The following is a 20,398-nucleotide window of genomic DNA, read 5'->3' as shown; positions in this document are numbered from 1 at the left end:
TATATATATATATATTTATTAATATTAATTTTTGTTTGGCAATGACATAAAAATAATAACTTAATAATAAATTCATAAATACAATTAAACAAATATATATGATTATATTTAAATATTTATTCAATTTTTTTTGTTTATTTATTTGCTTAGCTATTTAAAGTAAATACAAATTATTCACTCTGACAGAAATATTGATATACAACATTTATATATAAAAAATATATATATATAATTATATATTTGGCAGTGACAGACAGACAGACAGACAGACAGACAGACAGACAGACTGATAGACAGACTGATAGATAGATACCATGTAGATATGACCAATTCCATAAAACCTGACTAAGAGCCTTATTGAGGCTATACGGTCCACAGCTAAGAGTTGACCGACCGCACATCCTTAGAATAATAATAATGAGAGAGAGAGAGAGAGAGAGAGAGAGAGAGAGAGAGAGAGAGAGAGAGAGAGAGATCTGAGAGTCAGATATACAGGATGAGAGAGAGAGAGAGAGAGAGAGAGAGAGAGAGAGAGAGAGAGAGAGAGAGAGAGAGAGAGAGAGAGAGAGAGAGAGAGAGAGAGAGAGAGAGAGAGAGAGTCAGATATACAGGATGAGAGAGACACCTGGAAGAAGAGAGATAAAGTGAAGGAAGATGAAGAAACACAACAGGACAAAAGGAGGGTGAGCTTTGAGACAAGGAAAGCAGGAACGCCGAGGGCCTAATCAGCAGAATGAAAACACGATCAATATATTGACAACCCTCCGCTAACACAGACAGACCTGAAGGAAAGAGCAGCGCTGGCACTACAGGGAAGACCAGGGTTAAAGTTTCGTGTGTTTAGGGTTCAGTCTTCAGTTCTTTGACAGTGAAATGCTGCATCAGAAGATTAAGATGTTTGTAGCCAAAGATCATAATAAAACCTGAATGTTTGAGGACTATCAATGTAAACAGAGCTTGTTCTTTCATTACAGCTTGTTCTCTCCATTATATCTTCCATTATCTCAAGGCCGGATCTGATTTAACTGGGAAGCGGAGACATTGCCTGGAGCTACACCCATGATGAGTATTAATACTACAAACCATTCAAGGCCATTCGCCATTACAACAGGCATTTCACTTCTGGGAAAAATGGTAATTACATTGTTGCTGTGAGAACGAGTGTAATTTATCATTTGTACAGCAGTATCTCCATATCTGACTGATAATCCATCTTAAGACTTCATCAATAATTCCACATTAACATATGAGCTCATATTGGTTTTTGATTATGATCCTCAACTATCTCACGTATCACTAGTACTAATTACTTTACTACAGTAAGTGATCAGATACACCGCTTTCACATGCTGGATGACAAAATGGGTGGGGAAAAAATAAAATAAAAATCGTGCAACAATAACAATAAAAATGTTATATAAATATATTTATTTAATTACTATAATAAAAATATGATTGTACTGTAAAAAGAAAATCAAATATTTACTACTACTACTACTACTACTAATAATAATAATAAAATATTTTATTAAATTATAAAAATTAAATCACTAAAATAAAAAAATACTATTGTACTGTAAAATAAAAAGTAAATATTTAATAATAATAAAAGTTGTTGTTAAAATATATATTTATTTTATTTTTATTATAAAAATGAAAGTTACAATAATAAAATACTATTGTACTGTAAAATAAAAAACAAGCATTTAATAATAATAATAATAATAATAATAATAATAATAATAATATTATTGAATTTTTATTTTATTTTAACAAATTATAAAAAAATTAACAAGTTACTATAATAAAATACTATTGTAGCCTACTGTAAAATAAATAAAAAATCAAATAGTTAATAATAACAACAATAGTTGTTAAATATTTTTATTTTAATTATTAAAATTAAATAATTAAAATCATGGAAAAAACGACTGTACTGAGATATATATATATATATATATATATATATATATATATATATAAAATATTGAATAATAATAATAATAATAATATTTTACAGAACAACATTTCTTTGCTTTCAAAACATTATTTTGGAAAAAATATGTTTGGCTGAACTCTTAATCCTTTGCTCTTCATTGGGCAAGACTCTGCTGGCATCACCAGCTTTTTGTGAAGTTTAGTCGTGAATCTGTTCACCACAGAACACCTTAGCAACAGCATAGCAACACACTGACGACTGCACTCATAGTTTCATCAGAAGAATCACAGCAGGTTCATCAGATATCTGAACATTTAAGCTCTCCTGCAGGTTTCTGCTCTCAAAGCGACGGCACATCATTCCTCTTCCTGTGGCTTTATTTTAGAGACAAAATACAGCCGTATTTTCTGGGTGAACTGATCTCAGAAACTCGCTACTTTCCTAAAAACACAGGAAAACAGTTTTTCTCCTTCAAACTAATAGACTTTAAGTGTCTGTCTCATATGAAACAAAAGAAAAGACAAAAATGTATAGTTTCTATTGACTGAATGACCCGTTTATTTCTCATACACACTCGTTCTGCAATAATAACTGATTATCTGTTATTTTACAGTGGATAAAATCCAGCTTCAAGGAGAAATTCAGTGATTGATTTCACTAAAGACTGTCTTAAGTTTGTGCTGGAAGAAGCAGAATGGCTGCTAAATGAACCAGAGAGTCTCTCACATCTGCTGGAGAATCAGTTTTTAATGTGGCGTGTCAATGGGCCATCAGCTCCACACCTGCTCTCTCAGTCTCCAGCCCAACACGAGTCTCGTGAGTGAAGCTCAAAGATCTCACGCCTGTCTGAGAACAAGCAAAGGGACAATATTGTGTATATAGTATATTAGCATAATGTTTCGACAGTAAGCCAATTCAACTCCCCTTTCTGAGAGCTATGAGAGCTGATTGGTGGCTGATTACAAAAAATATGATCCTGTGTGTCAAAATAAAAGTCTTGTACCGCACACTTGTTCTAAGTACCGTATTTTCCGCACTATAAGGCGCACCGGATTATAAGGCGCACCTTCAATGAATGGCCTATTTTAGAACTGTTTTCATATATAGGACGCACCGGATTATAAGGCGCATAGAATAGAAGATACTGCAGTCAAACGTTTGACTGGGTTTGCGTTATGCAGTGGTCACCAACCTTTTCAAGCCTAAGATCACATCCAAAGTCCAAATGTAAACAATACCTTGTTTATACTCGACGCGTCCGCATGAGCGCGAAGGTAATAAAAAAATAATATCCGTCTGTTCGGGCAGATTCGGCTTAACAGCGCGCGCGCCTCTGAATCCGAAGATGCATGACTTTGAGTCGAATCTGCCCGAGCAGACGGATATTAGTAGTACATCTCATCACACCGGCACCCAGTTTGCGCGTCTAAATCAGTTATATGGTCTGGTGTTCAGTCTAAAAGAAAACAGTTGCGTCAAGTATAAATGCCTCGTCTGTTTGGGGAGTTGCGCGCGCAGTCAGCGGAGGCTCGCGCTCCGATGTCAGGCGAAAGTATAAACAAGGTTTGAGTCAGCGGTTGTTTAACAGACGTTAACATAAGGCGCCAGATCCATATATAAGGCGCTCCGGATTATAAGGCGCACTGTCGTTTTTTGAAAAAATTAAAGGCTTTTAAGTGCGCCTTATAGTGCGGAAAATACGGTAATGTCTTTCTTTGTTCTTCATGTGTTGCTTTGTTCTTAAAAATACAATTTTCTTTGTTGTTGTTTGTTGAAGTTGCTTTGTACTACTTTTTGTAGGAAGATTGCAGATCTTTAAATGTTATTTTGTGTTCATTTAGTAAAAAAGCAATACTCTGAGTGGTCACTGTCTTTATTTTTAACCAGTACTGATTTTACAATAAAAAAAATCTATCTATCTATCTATCTATCTATCTATCTATCTATCTATCTATCTATCTATCTATCTATCTATCTATCTATCTATCTATCTATCTATCTATCTATCTATCTATCTATCCATCCATCCATCCATCCATCCATCCATCCATCCATCCATCCATCCATCCATCCATCTATCTATCTATCTATCTATCATCTATCCAACAATCCATCCATCCATCCAACAATCCATCCATCTATCATCTATCCATCCATCCATCATCTATCCAACAATCCATCCATCCATCCATCCATCCATCCATCCATCTATCATCTATCCATCCATCCATCATCTATCCAACAATCCATCCATCCATCCATCCATCCATCCATCCATCCATCCATCTATCTATCAAATATTACAGTAAGACTCTGACCTGCGTCGTAAAAAAAACAATCATAGTCAGTCACAAGTATTGTGAAAATCACTATAGATACTTTATCAAATTTGGACACCAGCATCTGAAATCCAACAACAGCAGGTTAGCAGTAAACCTCACTTAGATCAAATTACTTCTGATGCATTGCAACATGATCGGCCGTCTTCCTGAATGTGACGTCCGGCAGAGCATTTATGAAGGAGGAGTGCTGCTAAAATCAGTATATGCCATCAGACTGATGGACCATTAGTGCAGTTCACAACAATTTATGTCCCTGATTGTGTCTTTAAATGCAAGGCTTTGTTTGTTTCGTCAGATGGTTCGTGGGTTGATCGACTAAACAACTGTGATTGTCCCATTAAGCTGAAACCTTCTAGAAAATGCAGCCGGCCTCATCCTGCTCCTGCAAATAAACTATCAGGATGACGAATGTTCACAAACACACTGGTGGTGGGATTTTTGGTGCCAGAATTGAATTGAGAAAGTCTTTTAAAGTCCACGTTAATTGCTGAATTTTATTTGAATTGTAATTGATGTGGCAACATGATTTAAATTTGAATTCCAATGTAAGGAAGTAAAATTAATTGAAATTCATATAAATGCCATTTTTAACCAGAAAAGCAAAGTTTGTCAAGATAATCCTTGAATGCCAGCCTGACAAAACCTTGAAAACCTTGTTTTAAAAAAAGGTTAAAAAAAGCCTTGAATTTTGAAGGATAGATAGATTGATATAATAAAAGACAGAGCAATAGAACAATAGATAGATAGAACGATAGATAGAATGATAGATAGAATGATAGAAAGATAGATAGATAGACAGATAGATAGATAGATAGATAGATAGATAGATAGATAGATAGATAGATAGATAGATAGATAGATAGATAGATAGATAGATAGATAGATAGATAGATAGATAGATAGATAGATAGATGTAGTAAGTCAACCATCACTGCAGCCATCCACCAGTCGGGGCTTTATGGCAGAGTGGCCCGACGGAAGCCTCTCCTCAGTGCAAGACACATGAAAGCACACCTGAATGACTCCAAGATGGTGATAAATAAGATTCTCTGGTCTGATGAGACCAAGATAGAACTTTTTGGCCTTAATTCTAAGCGGTATGTGTGGAGAAAACCAGGCACTGCTCATCACCTGTCCAATACAGTGAACAGTGAAGCATGGTGGTGGCAGCATCATGCTGAGGGGGAGTTTTTCAGCTGCAGGGACAAGACGACTGGTTGCAATCGAGGAAAAGATGAATGCGGCCAAGTACAGGGATATCCTGGACGAAAACCTTCTCCAGAGTGCTCTGGACCTCAGACTGGGCCGAAGATTCACCTTCCAACAAGACAATGACCCTAAGCACACAGCTAAAATAACGAAGGAGTGGCTTCACAACAACTCTGTGACTGTTCTTGAATGGCCCAGCCAGAGCCCTGACTTAAACCCAATTGAGCATCTCTGGAGAGACCTGAAAATGGCTGTCCACCAACGTTTACCATCCAACCTGACAGAACTGGAGAGGATCTGCAAGGAGGAATGGCAGAGGATACCCAAATCCAGGTGTGAAAAACTTGTTGCATCTTTCCCAAAAAGACTCATGGCTGTATAAGATCAAAAGGGTGCTTCTACTAAATACTGAGCAAAGGGTCTGAATACTTAGGACCATGTGATATTTCAGTTTTTCTTTTTTAATAAATATGCAAAAATGTCAACAATTCTGTGTTTTTCTGTCAATATGGGGTGCTGTGTGTACAATAATGAGGGGAAAAAATTAACTTAAATGATTTTAGCAAATGGCTGCAATATAACAAAGAGTGAACAATTTAAGGCGGTCTCAATACTTTCCGTACCCACTGTAGATAGATAGATAGATAGATAGATAGATAGATAGATAGATAGATAGATAGATAGATAGATAGATAGATAGATAGATAGATAGATAGATAGATAGATAGATAGATAGATAGATAGATAGATAGATAGATAGGCAGAATGATGGATGGATGGATATATGGACAGATGGATAGATAGATAGATTGGATGGATGGATGGATGGACAGATGGATGGATAGATAGACAGAATGATGGATGGATGGATATATGGACAGATGGATAGATAGATGGATAGATAGATGGATGGATGATGGATAGATAGGCAGAATTGTGGATGGATGATGGATGGATGGATGTATGGACAGATAGATAGATAGATAGATAGATAGATAGATAGATAGATAGATAGATAGATAGATAGATAGATAGATAGATAGATAGATAGATAGTAACACAGATGCTGTAGTAAAGCACATGGACTATAGGACCTCGTCTGAATGCACTTCTCTTGAGGTTGGGCCGGCTGTCTTTATCATTTCATTCATTTAAGCATTCTCATTAAACCAGCCCAACGTGTCGAGCGAATCGATGTAACGAACTCCAGCGTAACGAGGACTCTGAAAATATCCTGTTATTTCTGGAGCGAGAGCGGCATATGCGCAGGAGGTCTGCTTGGACGGCAGCCCAGATTCGGGTCTGGTGTGGGACGTCCTCTCTCTCCTGCTTGACCAGTAATTACATTAGCAGCTAGCGCCCTGAGCGCTCCCTTTCAAATGCTAATTCCCTCCAACCTGCAGCAGAGAGTCTAATGGCTTTTATTAGCGTGATTGGTGAACGCAGATCTGAGCGAATGAATCAGCTCGAGCTAATGGGCGGAATTAAAACTGTAGCCCTTGTGTGGCGTGTTTGCTCGTGACTGTGGGAGCTAATCGCTACTTACTGCCATCTTGGATCTGGTTGATGCTTGAGGAGGCGGTTTGAAGACGAGCGCTCCAGAAAACATTAAGACGCTAAGGACACGCTCTTGTGTTAAAAACAGACAGATGAAGTACAAGAGAACAGAACAGAAGATCCGTTTAAAGATGTGTTAACTACCACACATGCTTATCCTACCCCTACACTGCAAAAATCCTATTTATATTCATACTTTTGTCTCGTTTTCCAGGTAAAATGTCAAAAAATCCTCAAAACAAGTTACATTTACTTGTGAAGCATCGCTGAATCAAATATTAAGACATGTTTTCATAGATTGTGTCTTCATGTGTATTTTGTTTTACACGGGTTAAAAATGCATGATCTGCTAGTGTGGTTAGACAAAATACACTTATATTCAAGAAATAAAGAATGAAAGAAGTTTTAAAGTGGAAATGAAGCAGTCAGTCAAGTTTACATTATTTAGTAAACTGATTTCCACTTTAATATCTTATGCAGTGTTGCTTTACAAGTCAATTTATATTGTCTAAGATATTTTAGATTAGATTCAACTTTATTGTCAATACAATATAATGTATACAGTCTTGTGTTACACACACACACACACACACACATATACACACACACACATATATATATATATATATATATATATATATATATATATATGTGTGTGTATATGTGTGTGTGTGTGTGTGTGTGTGTGTGTGTGTGTGTGTGTGTGTGTGTGTGTACATATACATACACACATATATTATATAAACACAAACTTTTATGCTAGATGTGATTAATCTTATTAATATAAATGTATGTCTTAAAACAATGGACCATTAGATGAATCTACCATATATATATACTGTGTACATTTATACATATACATTTATTGGACTCCAAAAGTTGAACCGTTTCAAATCATTCTCAGTGAACACAGATAATGCCTTTAAAAAACTTTGCTAATTGCTCAATATCCTGAAAATACAGCTAAATTAAACTAAGTAAAAAATGCTACTTTTGTAACTTTTTTTGGTGAACTATTTGCCAAAAGTAGCACAAGCAGCAGTGCAAGCTCTTCTAAGCCAAGTTCTCCAAGTGTTCAGTGGAGGACGCGTGCGTCACTGCTCTAAATGCATGAGAAATAAGACACTATATTAGCCATAAAATGATTCTCCGAATCTCACTGATCTGGACCTCACTGTCCTTATGCATCTAATTTAACCAGAGGAATCCTGGTGACATCGGCTCTGTTCTTTACACCGGTGTAACTTGCAGCCTGTCAGGGAACGAAAACACAGTGCAAACACTGAACGAAGGGAAAACATCTCGGCTCTGACTGCGGGCCGTTCCTGTTTCAGGTGAGCTTCTCTCATTCTCTTTCTGTCAGCTTGTCATTTATCATGAATTCTCTATTGGTTTGAATTTCAATGAGGGAGCGAACGAGATAAATACTTTATTTATGTAAATCCACAGTGACAAAAACCTGATGAATTACATAAGCAACACCCGCTTCCCCATCAGCCTTCTGCTCCATGGCCTCATTCGCTCCATCACCTCTTACTTTCACTCTGACGCACCATAAATTACTCTCATTTCACATCAACTTTCTACGAAATCATTGCAAGCATTGTCATGAATTAACTTTTTTATTGATTTCAAGGAGAATTTTTATCACATAAAAACTGTGTTGTCCATTTATGTCAAATAAATCAAGTAAGTTCCACAGTCAATTACTCATCAGAAGATATGACTACTTATAAATGCATGTGTCAATAGAGATTGAAGCTTTTGGCCTGCAAATTGGTGTAGTTACAACATCCACCAGCAGGAGCACAATACCCATGTATATCAACTTTAGCGATGCAAAATGAACATTTACTTGTTGCTCAAAGAAACGCAAAGGATTCTTTCAGAGTTTTCATTAATGCATTTCTCCAGCTTATCTAGCAAACAGTACTAAGAGGAAGCATTTGCACATAAAGCATTTTGCTGCGAACATCAGAGACTCAATGAGTTCCGTCTCCGCTAGTTCTTTAGCATCGGCTTGGTGTGTCACAGCCTTGAAGTGATATTTCACCGCTGGAAAGATGAATGTGTATTTAAATTGGGTCATCTATGTAGTAGAAATGTGAAATCATTTTAGAAGTTGGTGCCTTCTAGACTGAGAAAAGCCAGAAAATGTATTTTTGGCTCATGTGGATGAAAGACAACAACTCCCAGAATGCACTTGCTTCGCTGCACTATGAGGCCACTCCCAAGCCACGCCTACAGAGGGCAGTATCGGAAGAAATTACACAACTAGGCTACTAGTCGTCTCGAAACTGAAAAGACGGCGTTTTATCGTGAGATCCCCCTATGGGCGGGTTGAACACATGCGTAATGAGCTCCTCCTACTGGCTGTAGTTTCTCGCCTCTGGACAAAAAAGCCTCCGATGACGCTAAATGACGATTTTTGCGTCATCTGAGTTTTTTTTCCAGACACAATACAGAAATCTCTCGGTCATTCGAAAATACTACCGGGTTTCTACTGATACAAAGCTTAATGCTAATCGGTGAAGTATCCCTTTAAGTCGCAGCACATTTAAGATGAGAAAAAAACCCGAAAAAAAACCCTTATATTCCGGAAATTATGGTATACTGTATTAAAAGTGCAGATTAAATTGGGTTATGAGAAAAAAAAATTACATTTCAAAATTGTCAGACCTCAGCTTTAAACGCAAGTCTGTTCTCCCAGGTCGTTTCTTCCTTCTGAACTCTAACAAAACATTCTGGAGTCAGAAAACACACTGCACTTTCTCTGCGAGTGTGTGGTCTTACCGCTCAATTAAACATGCGCACGAAAGTCTCGTGTTACAGGCCAGACGCTCGCTGGAGGAGCTCAAGCAGCATTCAGAAGTCATTTTAAAAGATCAAATCATTGGTTCTGGTCTGATTATCTGAGCTCAACTGAAGAGACTCCATGCAGAGTTGCAGACTGACAGATGAGGACGAGGAAGCCGGTGAAATGGGTCACAGTCTGAACTCGCACGACTTCTGCTCTACTTCTGATTGCAGAACGGAGCAGAGGGGGAAATCACAGTGGCCTGGAAGGTCTTTACTCAAGACTGAGAAAAATACTCAATCCATGCGTCAGAATCAGAACCGTACACGCTACGTGAAACAATCGTCTCACTAGACTGATCCATTTAGAGGAGAGGAGAAAATGATGGGAGAAAAAAAAACTTGAAAGATTCAATACTATGAACATCATAAAACCAGTGACAACTTCTCAGATTTTGCCAGGTTATACGATAAAAAATTATGTTTTATAATTGAATAAGTAAATAAAATATATATATATAAAAAAAAAACATGAAGTCAGAAGTCACAGTATGATATATATATATATATATATATATATATATATATATATATATATATATATATATATATATATATATATATATTTTTTTATATAAATATTTACAAATATATAAAAGTATATACAATATATTTATATTTGCTATGAAATGAATGTTCAAAATCACCTAAAAGAAGCTTGAAAAACAAAGCAAACAAAGTGAGCAGAATCTCACTCACCCTGATGTTGTCCGGATGGAGACCCCCGGGATGTTTGTCCATGTACTGACACAGATCTGTGTGCTGAACAGAGAGAGAGAGAGAAGAGGGACATGAGGCAGTGACAGGAGACACAGACTCTAAACAAAATCTCGTGAACTGCTTCAAAATACTAAAATAGACCATTTTTTATTATATATATATATATACACACACACATACAAACATACAATCAAGCCTCCGAAGGACTGGACTAGGAAGGACACAGCCTTCCGCTTGAGAAGCACCCTATGGCTCTGTCCCAAATTTGACCCTAAGCTCTCGCGGTCTTCCTACGAGTCCGCACTTTCGTGATGTAACACCACTTTGACTGTCAGGAAGAAGTCGGTTGCGGAGCTCGGCAAAAGTGCGCATTGAGGGCGCATATCGACCGCTCATGAGCACCCTTCTGAAACCTAAAATGACAGATGGGACACCCTACGGTCTCATGGACTTAATGGACACGCACATGCGGCAGCCACTAGTCCACAAGACTGAAAGTGCATATGAAGTGTGCCATTTGGGACAGGGCCCATGTCTGTCCTTATGAATGGGCCACTGAATCATTGGTTCACCCGATTGATTCGCTCAAAACGGGGATTCAAAATTGAGCAAATTATTGTCTAAATTATAAAACAATATTAACTTCTTATTTATTGAACTGTTGTATAAAATCAATATCACATTTGCACTCGTGCTATTCGGGGCAAAAACATGTGTTGTAATAATTTAATAATACTATTTAATTAAATTAACTCATTAAATCAACAGCCCTAATATATATAGAATGCAAACGGATGGCTTCACAAACACTTCCAGTGCGTCAAACTGAAATAATTTCCTGTATCGCTGAGACCAGAAGCTCTCGGCCTTTCTCTACAGGCTCAATAACGTGACTGTCTGAAGGTGCGAGAGGCTTTGTGGGCCGCGTCGCTGTGCATGTAAATACAGTCGGGGGGGAGAAAGAATTACCCACGATGCTCTCCTCGGTCTTTATTCTGCCCACAGACCTGCGGCGTTGGAGGGCCACTGATATTTGCAAACACCCGCTGCTACCCGTCCCGCACCGCAGATAAACGTGTTTCCTTTCATGAATAATGCAGTCTCTCACTCAAACGGGCTTCAGATATGCCTGTCCGTCGCCGTCAATCATTATTAACTGCTCGCTGTGGAAAATGAATTGATTTCCTCAGTGCGAAACCCTCTGTTTGCTCGCGGCCCGCATCTAAATGCGTCCGCATTCAGCCCGAGTGCATTTTCTCACCGAAATGACTCTGATGAGATCACAGCGGTGGTCTCAGATTAATAACTAAGCTATGGTTCGAATCTCTCAACGGACCAAAGCTATCAATAGCTGAGCCGTTGTCCAATCTTAGTGTTTTGATTGTTTTCTTTGACACCCCGACGTGTTAGCTTAGCTCTCATGAATAAATCAGACTCGAGCCGCAATTTCACGCTCATCCAATTTAGCGAGAGGATACATTCCTGGAAAAAAACAACACTGTTTACCAGAGTATAAAGTAATAAGTTATATCAGAGATGCAAAAATAGCACAAAATATAAAGCTAATCAGGGAAGGCGCCGATCTTCCCTTTAGACTGTGACACGGATCAATGACGGGAGGTCAGTGTCACAGTGTGCGCTGACATTCAGAGAAAACACATTTAACAAGTGCTCTTTTCTTTCTGTGATGCATCAAATCAAGCGTCAAGCCTGACAGGAGTTTAAACCTACAACCGGTTTTCTTGGCGTTCCTCTTTCCTTCCCGAGGACCAATTAGCTCCAGTCAATTTAAAAGTGCACTTTATTAAAAGTCAAGTGCATCCTTTGAGTGGACAATTATTTTTATGTTAAGAACAGCATTTGCTGAGAACATGAAGGCATTGAGTTATTGAGTTAGAAAGTGCATGTCCTCCTGACCCTCAGCTCAGTGTCTGCTTTTACTTACTGTACAGATCAGTAGTCGTGAGTGAACACTACAACAAAAACTGTAAGGAAAGGAAAGTTATAAAAAGAAAAAAAAAATCGATCTAAAATTAAATCAAATGTGTTTAACATCTAACTCAGGGGTTCCTGTGAGAAATCCTGTCTGGATGTGTGAACGCTGACACTGTACTTTCACAACGCTTCTCATTTATTTTAACCTTTGTCAAAAACTAATTTTATCATTGTGCACAAGTCTTGAGCTCTTCATGGATTTAAACTATAAAGCACATTTTTCTGGATAAAATAACAGATGGTTTAACTGGTTTAATTACTGCTGGCATCATATCCAATAAAAAAAACAAATCTAATAAATAATAAAAATAAATGTCATTTAAGTTATTTATTTAAATTTGCTTTTAATTTATTTAGTTATTACACACACACACACACACACACACACAAATACACACATATATATATATATATATATATATATATATATATATATATATATATATATATATATATATATATATAATAAGTAAATAAATAAATAAATAAATAAATAAATAAATAAATATATATATATATATATATATATATATTTAGTTATTACATATATATATATATATATTATTACATATTATTACACACACACACACACACATGTATATATATATATATATATATATATATATCAAAAATGTACAAAAAAAAGCATAAAATAACATCCAAGAGACATAAAAGCAGCCAGAACCAGCCTTAGGCTGCTGATTTTTTCCCAGCAGGGGAGAGAAGCTGAACCTCCTGACCAGACGTTCCCTACAGACAGACACAGACCGTCCCGGAGGCTCATTAACAATTAAACTGGCATTTCTGTACCTGCTTCAGACAAGCGGGACCTTTAAGAGAGCGCAGAGGCAAGTGGGAACTGTAATGATTTATCACACTAATGCTGCATACATCATTCTCACATACAGAACCTTACTATCAGCAAACGTTTCATATCTCTCCCTATTTCTGCATATACGTTTCAGATTGAACACAACACCTTTATTTTCATTAAAGGAAACGTTTATCCAAAAAATATAGTTATAATAGAGTGCAACAGTGCCCGCCCCCTTTTCAGCTGCACTGGTTCCGGAAGTATTATCATTTTTCTCACAGGGATTTACAAATATTCTTCGTCAAAGAGCGATAAGCCATGAACCAAACCAATAAGCTATGAGGTGAATCATAACACTACAAACTTTGATTTGAAGCAAATAGTTTTTAAAAATCGAAAAAACATACAAAGATACAAGACTGTGAACTTTACAGTTTTAATGAGGGAAGGAACTACAATCCCATGAGGCATTGAGAACAGCATAATCGAATTTAAAACAATAGAGAAATATGAAAGAACTCATTTACAAATGTTGATTATATGTATAAAAACAATATATTTTAAGCTTCATGGGAGTGGGCGGAACTAAAGAGCTATTTTGGAGCGTGTTGCTTTTTTAGACTCTGTTTGTGTAATTTTCTGTGGAGCATCATGGGTAATGTAGTTTTTCACTAGGAATTCTGCTGTTAAATTTTGAAAAAAAAAAAGCTGAAATAATGCGCTGACGGCTTCAACAGAAGCAAATACTATCAATTAACAACCTTAGCTCACAGTAGGGCTGGTTTAACCACAGTAGGTTTATAAGTTACCATTCAAAAGTTTCCCTATGGAAAAAATGAATGGAGTTTTTACATCCAGAACTCAAGAGTTTGACTGACAGGTGATGTGACTTATCATAACGCTGAATCCGCCATTTTTCACCGTCAAACAAACCAGACAGGAGAGTTAGTACGTCGGTGGACTTGAACTTGAAAAATGGTGTGTATCGAAGACTTTCCGTGGTTGAAACAACATATCTTCAGATGTTCATTCGTGTTTATTTCATGTTATTATAATTAGTAGGAAGTGACTAGGACCACAGTTATTATTTCAAAACTTAATCACCATAAAAGTATCATCAAAATTGTCAATACATGTTTTGATTTAATTTAAAAACGTATTATTTCAATCTATAATATGACTTTAGAACACTTAAAATGTAGTCTGTACTTCATATGTACAGCTGTTACGTTTTTTTTTTAGCTTGACAGTATAAATCACTGTGCAATTGCATTATACGTAAAACAAAATGTTGGACATTCTGCCCGAAATCTTTTTTTGTGTTTCAAAGAAGAAAGAAAGACAGAAAGTCATTCAGGGACAGAACGACACGAAGGCGAGTAAATGGCTGAATTATTCCTATGTGCTTTAATTCGCAGCTCTGACGCCTGCGGCTGCGTCTCATTGCAGGTCTGTGTGTAAAACAGTGAGACGTTCCTGTCGCTGAGAGCCACAGATGAAGAGCAGGGCTTTGAAAGAGTTAGAAAAACAGTTTTCTAATAAAAACACGGTGCCAGAGCTGCAGGATTGGGCACATATAAAGAGGCCGATCGGTTCAGGCACCAGGTTCAAAGCGAAAGAAAAATCCTGAGGTAAAGTAATGCTGACTAAAGCACATTTAAACCTTTCAAAACTATTCAGAAACAGGAGACCAGACCAGCTCCGTGAGGCCCAGGAACAGGAGATGTGTGGTTGTGTGACATAAAAATACTCTGACATTTTGGAGTGGAGTTACAGAAAATAAAATGAATTAAAAACGATTTAAAAAAGAAACAAATGCGCCAGCAGAGGTTTGATTTTCATCCGGTCAGCATGTCTGATACTCACCACATACTCAAAGACCAGCGTCAGGGTTTCCTTCGTGTGGATGATGTCGTGGAGCAGCACTATGTTCGAATGCTTCAGGCCTTTCAGCAGAGACGCTGGAGAGAAACACAAACACTTCATTAACACAATCTGACCAATGAGGGTTTGAAACTTGTGAGAACTGGATAAGTGCATTTTAAAATTACGTCATAATGTGATCAGTAAGTCAAGGCACCTTATGTTTTTACATTTTTTAAGTCAGTTTAATATAATTTAAGTGACGTGTAGAACCAAGTTGATTATACTTAAAACTTTGAGGCAGCAACTGAACTTACGTTTTTAAGTAGAATATTTTTTTAAATGTAGAAACTATAAAAGCGGATGTCCATTTATCTGTCAGGCAACAATTCCTTAGATTAATATATTAAAGGAACATGCCGACTTTTTGGGACTTTAGCTTATTCACCGTATCCCCCAGAGTTAGATAAGTCCATACATACCCTTCTCATCTCCGTGCGTGCCGTAACTCTGTCTGACGCACCCACCGCTAGCCTAGCTTAGCACAAAGACTGGAGGTAAACAGCTCCAGCTAGCATACTGCTCCCAATAAGTGACAAAATAACGCCAACATTTTCCTATTACATGTTGTGATTTGTAGAGTCACAGCGTGTACGAATAACAAGGTCACATGAGACACAGCCATCTTCTAACCGTATACGTACTGGGAACTATATTCTCAGAAGGCGAAGCACTGCTACTTCTGGGAGCAGTATGCTAGCTGGAGCCGTTTACCTCCAGTCTTTGTGCTAAGCTAGGCTAGCGGTGGGTGCGTCAGACAGAGTTACGGCACGCACGGAGATGAGAAGGGTATGTATGGACTTATCTAACTCTGGGGGATACGGTGAATAAGCTAAAGTCCCAAAAAGTCGGCGTGTTCCTTTAAAACAGCTTTATGTTTCCCTAATATTTCCAGGTTTTCCATGCCTTGATGATAGTACCTTTTTATTTACCTTTCACTTTTTCAGTGTGAAATGAAGTTAATAGTTAATACACACACGCACACAGGTTTTCATGTTTTATGGCGACTGTGGCGAGCAGGACGAGGACGAGGGCCGTGAGAGAACGGCGTGAGGCCGGCGGCGTGATTGATAATGAGCGACACGTGCGCGACGCACCGGTCTCGTATCGCTCACGGAGGAAAGGAAGCGTAAAGGAGGAGCGACGACAGTGAAGATCGAGAGAGGAACAGGCCTGGATTTATGTTGTGTTTTGTTTGTTTTATTATATGTGACAGCAGTCGTCCGTGAGGGGTTGCTGTCTTTACTTTCGTTTTGTGTTTGTTTATTTTATTATTAAAGCTGTTGAATGTTCGCCGGTTCCCGCCTCTTTCTTCCTACAACATGTAACTGCGTTACAGCGACATTCCATTGACATAATGATTTTTATACTGTATAAACTGTATATTCTAACCCCTAAACCTACCCATCACAGAAAACTTTTAGCATTTTTTTTACTATTTAAAAATAAATAAATCACTCTGTATGATTTATAAGCCGTTTTCCTCATGGGGACAAAACATTTTTTTATTGGTATTACTATCTTTGTGGGGACGTGTGACCTGGTAAACCCATATTACCCACAAAGACGGCAATATCCGAAATCCTTTTCCTTGTGGGGACATTTTTTTGTCCCCATGAGGAAAACAGCTTATAAATCATTCTTAGTGATGTTATTTGAAAATGTAAAAATGCAGAAAGTCCTCAGTGATGGGTTGGTTTAGTGTAGGGGGATAGAAGATACAGTTAGCACAGTATAAAAACCATTATGTCTATGGAAATCCCCATAAAACATGAAAACCCAACGTGTGTCTGTGAGTGTGTGGACAGAATGACTATAATTCCACATATTTGCACATAAATGCAGTTGCCATCTACAAATTACGCCGTTCCCAGATCTCAGCAGTACCTGCTCCTGAATCCCGCTGTAGATCATTTACATGTTGTAGACTGCCAGTAGGGCGGAGATGAGCGGAAATCTGTGAGAAATGGAGAGAGCCGGCACTCTGGGGACGGGAAACGGCTCTCAGGGCTCCTCAGGCTAAGCTTCCTGTCTATTATTTCAGCTAACCAGTTATGTATGAACACTGCAATTAAACATAATCACTAATCCTCAGAAGTCAGCAACAAAGCATTCATTTAAATTGATGATTTTTGTGAGTGTTTTCCATATTTCTCAGATCAGACGTGTTATTTTCTTCAAATTACAACAACGCAATCGCCATAGAACAAGCCATTCCCAGAAATCTCATCTCATTTGAGCACAAAACACTCTGAATGTTTCAATTTACTACAAAGAAGGAGCGAGCGACACTTCAAGCGTGTTTCATGATGAATAGTAAACAGATTTGCGAGACTGGAAAATGCGATTAATTTTTCAAGGGCACAACAAAAAGCTCAGATAGTGAGATAGGAAACGAGGAGCGTCTGCATTACGCGAGTCATTCCTTCTGTGAAGCCCATGATATATATCATATGTGAAAATACTGAATAAATAAATAAACTACGTTTTATTAAATCAATTTATATAGTTATATAGTTTTTTCAAACTATATTGATTATAGGCATTGTGACATCAATATCGCTTTAAATCCTGTTAAACTCTCGCAAAAAAAGTCAGTTCCTGAATGACATCATCCTACAGGAAGTGACATCACTTTTGTGGGAAATCAGCAACATAAACATCTGCAAGTATTTGGTTTTATTTTAAAGGTACACAATGTAACCTTTTTTTTGTTCAAAAATTACATAGAGCGAGTAGATCATGAATTTGTCGGTTACACTTTATTTTAAGGTGTCATTGTGCCAGTGTAATTATATATTTAAGTACTGAGTAATATTAATGAACTACATGTACTTACTATAGGGTTAGGGTAGGATTAGGTTGAGGGTTAATTGCATGTAATTATGCATCATTTACTGTTATTACTATGGTAAGTACATGTAACATATGTAACAAGGACACTGTAAAATAAAGTGTTACCAATTTGTCTTATCCTGAATCACTACGATAAACCTATAATAATTGTTTATATTCAGACTATTTTAGACAGAGACTCTAGACTTAAGAAAGAAGCTTCGGCTACGATGTTCTTCTGCAAAAAGCCGACAGTTCTGTTTATTAACCGCGCCTAAAGTTACATAGTGTACCTTTTAAAGTTTTATGAATGTATTATTTTACCACAGTTGGTGTTGATGATTATAGTTGCATTAAATCATAATGAAACTGAATCCAGAAAATGTTTATAAGACAACACATATATTGGGGAAAATAAAATGGAATAAAACCATTTTCAAAGGGAACTATCATTGCTAAATGTTTAATAAATTATTAAATTGTTAGTTTTAGTAATTCAATTGATTATATATGCTTTGATGATAAAGTTGCATTAAATATCACTCAATATCGCGTCAATATCACTTTCTATCCTCTTTTTCAAAAACTCTTCAACTAACAAAACATTTCCTATAGGAAATGGAATTTCCTGAAATGTTCCTAATGGAAAATCAACAGAACAAATATAATCAATGGATTTTTATCAAATTACACTACTTAGTTAAAATGATTACTAAAAAAAAAGATGATTAAAATGTGAAAGCGGACTAATTTTAGCTCTTAATTACTACCTTTTCTCATTTTCATGCCATTGTGTAAATAATCGAGGAACAGACCTTAACCAGAGCAGATTTATTAAAGTCCATTGTATAGTTGGCTCTACAGAAACACTCAAACTCGGGTTGATTTTGAACAGTCACAGAGATCTGCAGTGACTCAAGCGCACGTGTTCAACACAGTTTAATAAGATATACAATATAATCATTTAATATGTTGTTCAATCACGAACTGAAATGAGAGATTCACTACATGAAATACATGGAAATATTTCATATACCAGTCAGCTTAGAGGCAGATTGACTAACAGCTTGCTTCAGCCCAGACCCTATTTTGCCATTTAAAACTACTGTCAGGATTTACTAAAGACATGCAGTGAAAACATTAGCGATGAAAGGGTTTTGACAGTTATTTTTTCAGCTGAACTTTCCCTTTCCCTCCTTCTTAATTTGCAGATTGTCAGTAGATCACCTCTACTCCATCTGCTCTTTTATGGGATTGCAGTCTCTCGCTAATTTGCCGTGTTAAGTGCATCTGGCCCTTAAAATGCTGCCTATGTAGTTAGCTCACTAGGTTTGTGAACAGTGCGTGAATGTGCCTGTGTTTCTCCTCTCACATCCGGTAGTCATTCCACACACGTTCTGCCAGCTTAAACATCTCCAGTAATTGCTGAATTAGTTCAATTTTCAAAGCCCTTTTTTGAGCCGCACACCGGGGGAAGAGCGCAGGAACTCTGCGATGATCGGCCCCGGATCACACAGATCAAAAACACACCATCTCTCTCTCTCAGCGCAATTAAAATGCATGTGACGGTGGTGAAGGTGAGAGCAGCGAAAATCTCACACCTTCACAATCTGCTCCGCTTCACTGAGAACTCAGCTGGAGAGTGAAAACGCCTGCTTCTGCAACAGCGGACACTTTTAGGTGACAGAATTCAACTTTTTTTTCCTTTTGTTACATGAAGGCCACATTAAAACGCTTATAAATATTATTCAAAGGGGTGGTTGATTATGATTTCACTTTTCTAACTTTAGTTAGTGTGTAATGTTGCTGTTTGAGCATAAACAACATCTGCAAAGTTACAACGCTCAAAGTTCAAAGCAAAGGGAGATATTTGCTTTTAAAGAAATCGCTTTATAAGGACTACAACAAACGGCTGGTAGAGACTACACGACATTCCTCCCAGGTTAGTGACATCACCAACCCTTAAATTTACATAAACCCCGCCCCCGGGAACACGATTTATAGATTATCATGACAGAATATGCTAATCAATGACTAGAAGATAACTACACATAAGCTACATAAATTCACCAACTAACCATTCAGAAATGTTGTCTACATGTTGTCACTTCTTCTTGAGTCTCTCCATCATTGTCTGACTTCGGTTTGAACATAAAAGGCTAAAAGTTTTTGAAATTTTCAGTGCATGTCTCTGTGTGAGGTAAAAGG

The 20,398-nt window shown here is 37.2% G+C and overlaps 1 protein-coding gene across 3 annotated transcripts in view; it reads right to left on the bottom strand.

Annotated features, from left to right (window-relative positions):
• cdk14 (cyclin dependent kinase 14) overlaps positions 1 to 20,398 on the bottom strand; it is a 156,253-nt gene that overhangs the window by 76,850 nt on the left and 59,005 nt on the right. For all 3 annotated transcript variants that reach the window (XM_084435531.1, XM_084435533.1, XM_084435532.1), the window contains 2 exons: positions 15,299 to 15,393; positions 10,603 to 10,665 (listed from right to left, as the gene is read on the bottom strand). In XM_084435531.1, the coding sequence (XP_084291657.1) occupies positions 10,603 to 10,665; positions 15,299 to 15,393 (158 nt within the window). The remainder of the gene's footprint in view (positions 1 to 10,602; positions 10,666 to 15,298; positions 15,394 to 20,398) is intronic.

The sequence above is a fragment of the Rutilus rutilus genome (genome assembly GCF_951802725.1).
Source record: "Rutilus rutilus genome assembly, chromosome: 17".
In the NCBI taxonomy this organism is placed as follows: domain Eukaryota; kingdom Metazoa; phylum Chordata; class Actinopteri; order Cypriniformes; family Leuciscidae; genus Rutilus; species Rutilus rutilus.
The sequence above is the reverse complement of the archived record's forward strand: the minus strand, read 5'-3'. Positions and strand labels throughout refer to the sequence as shown.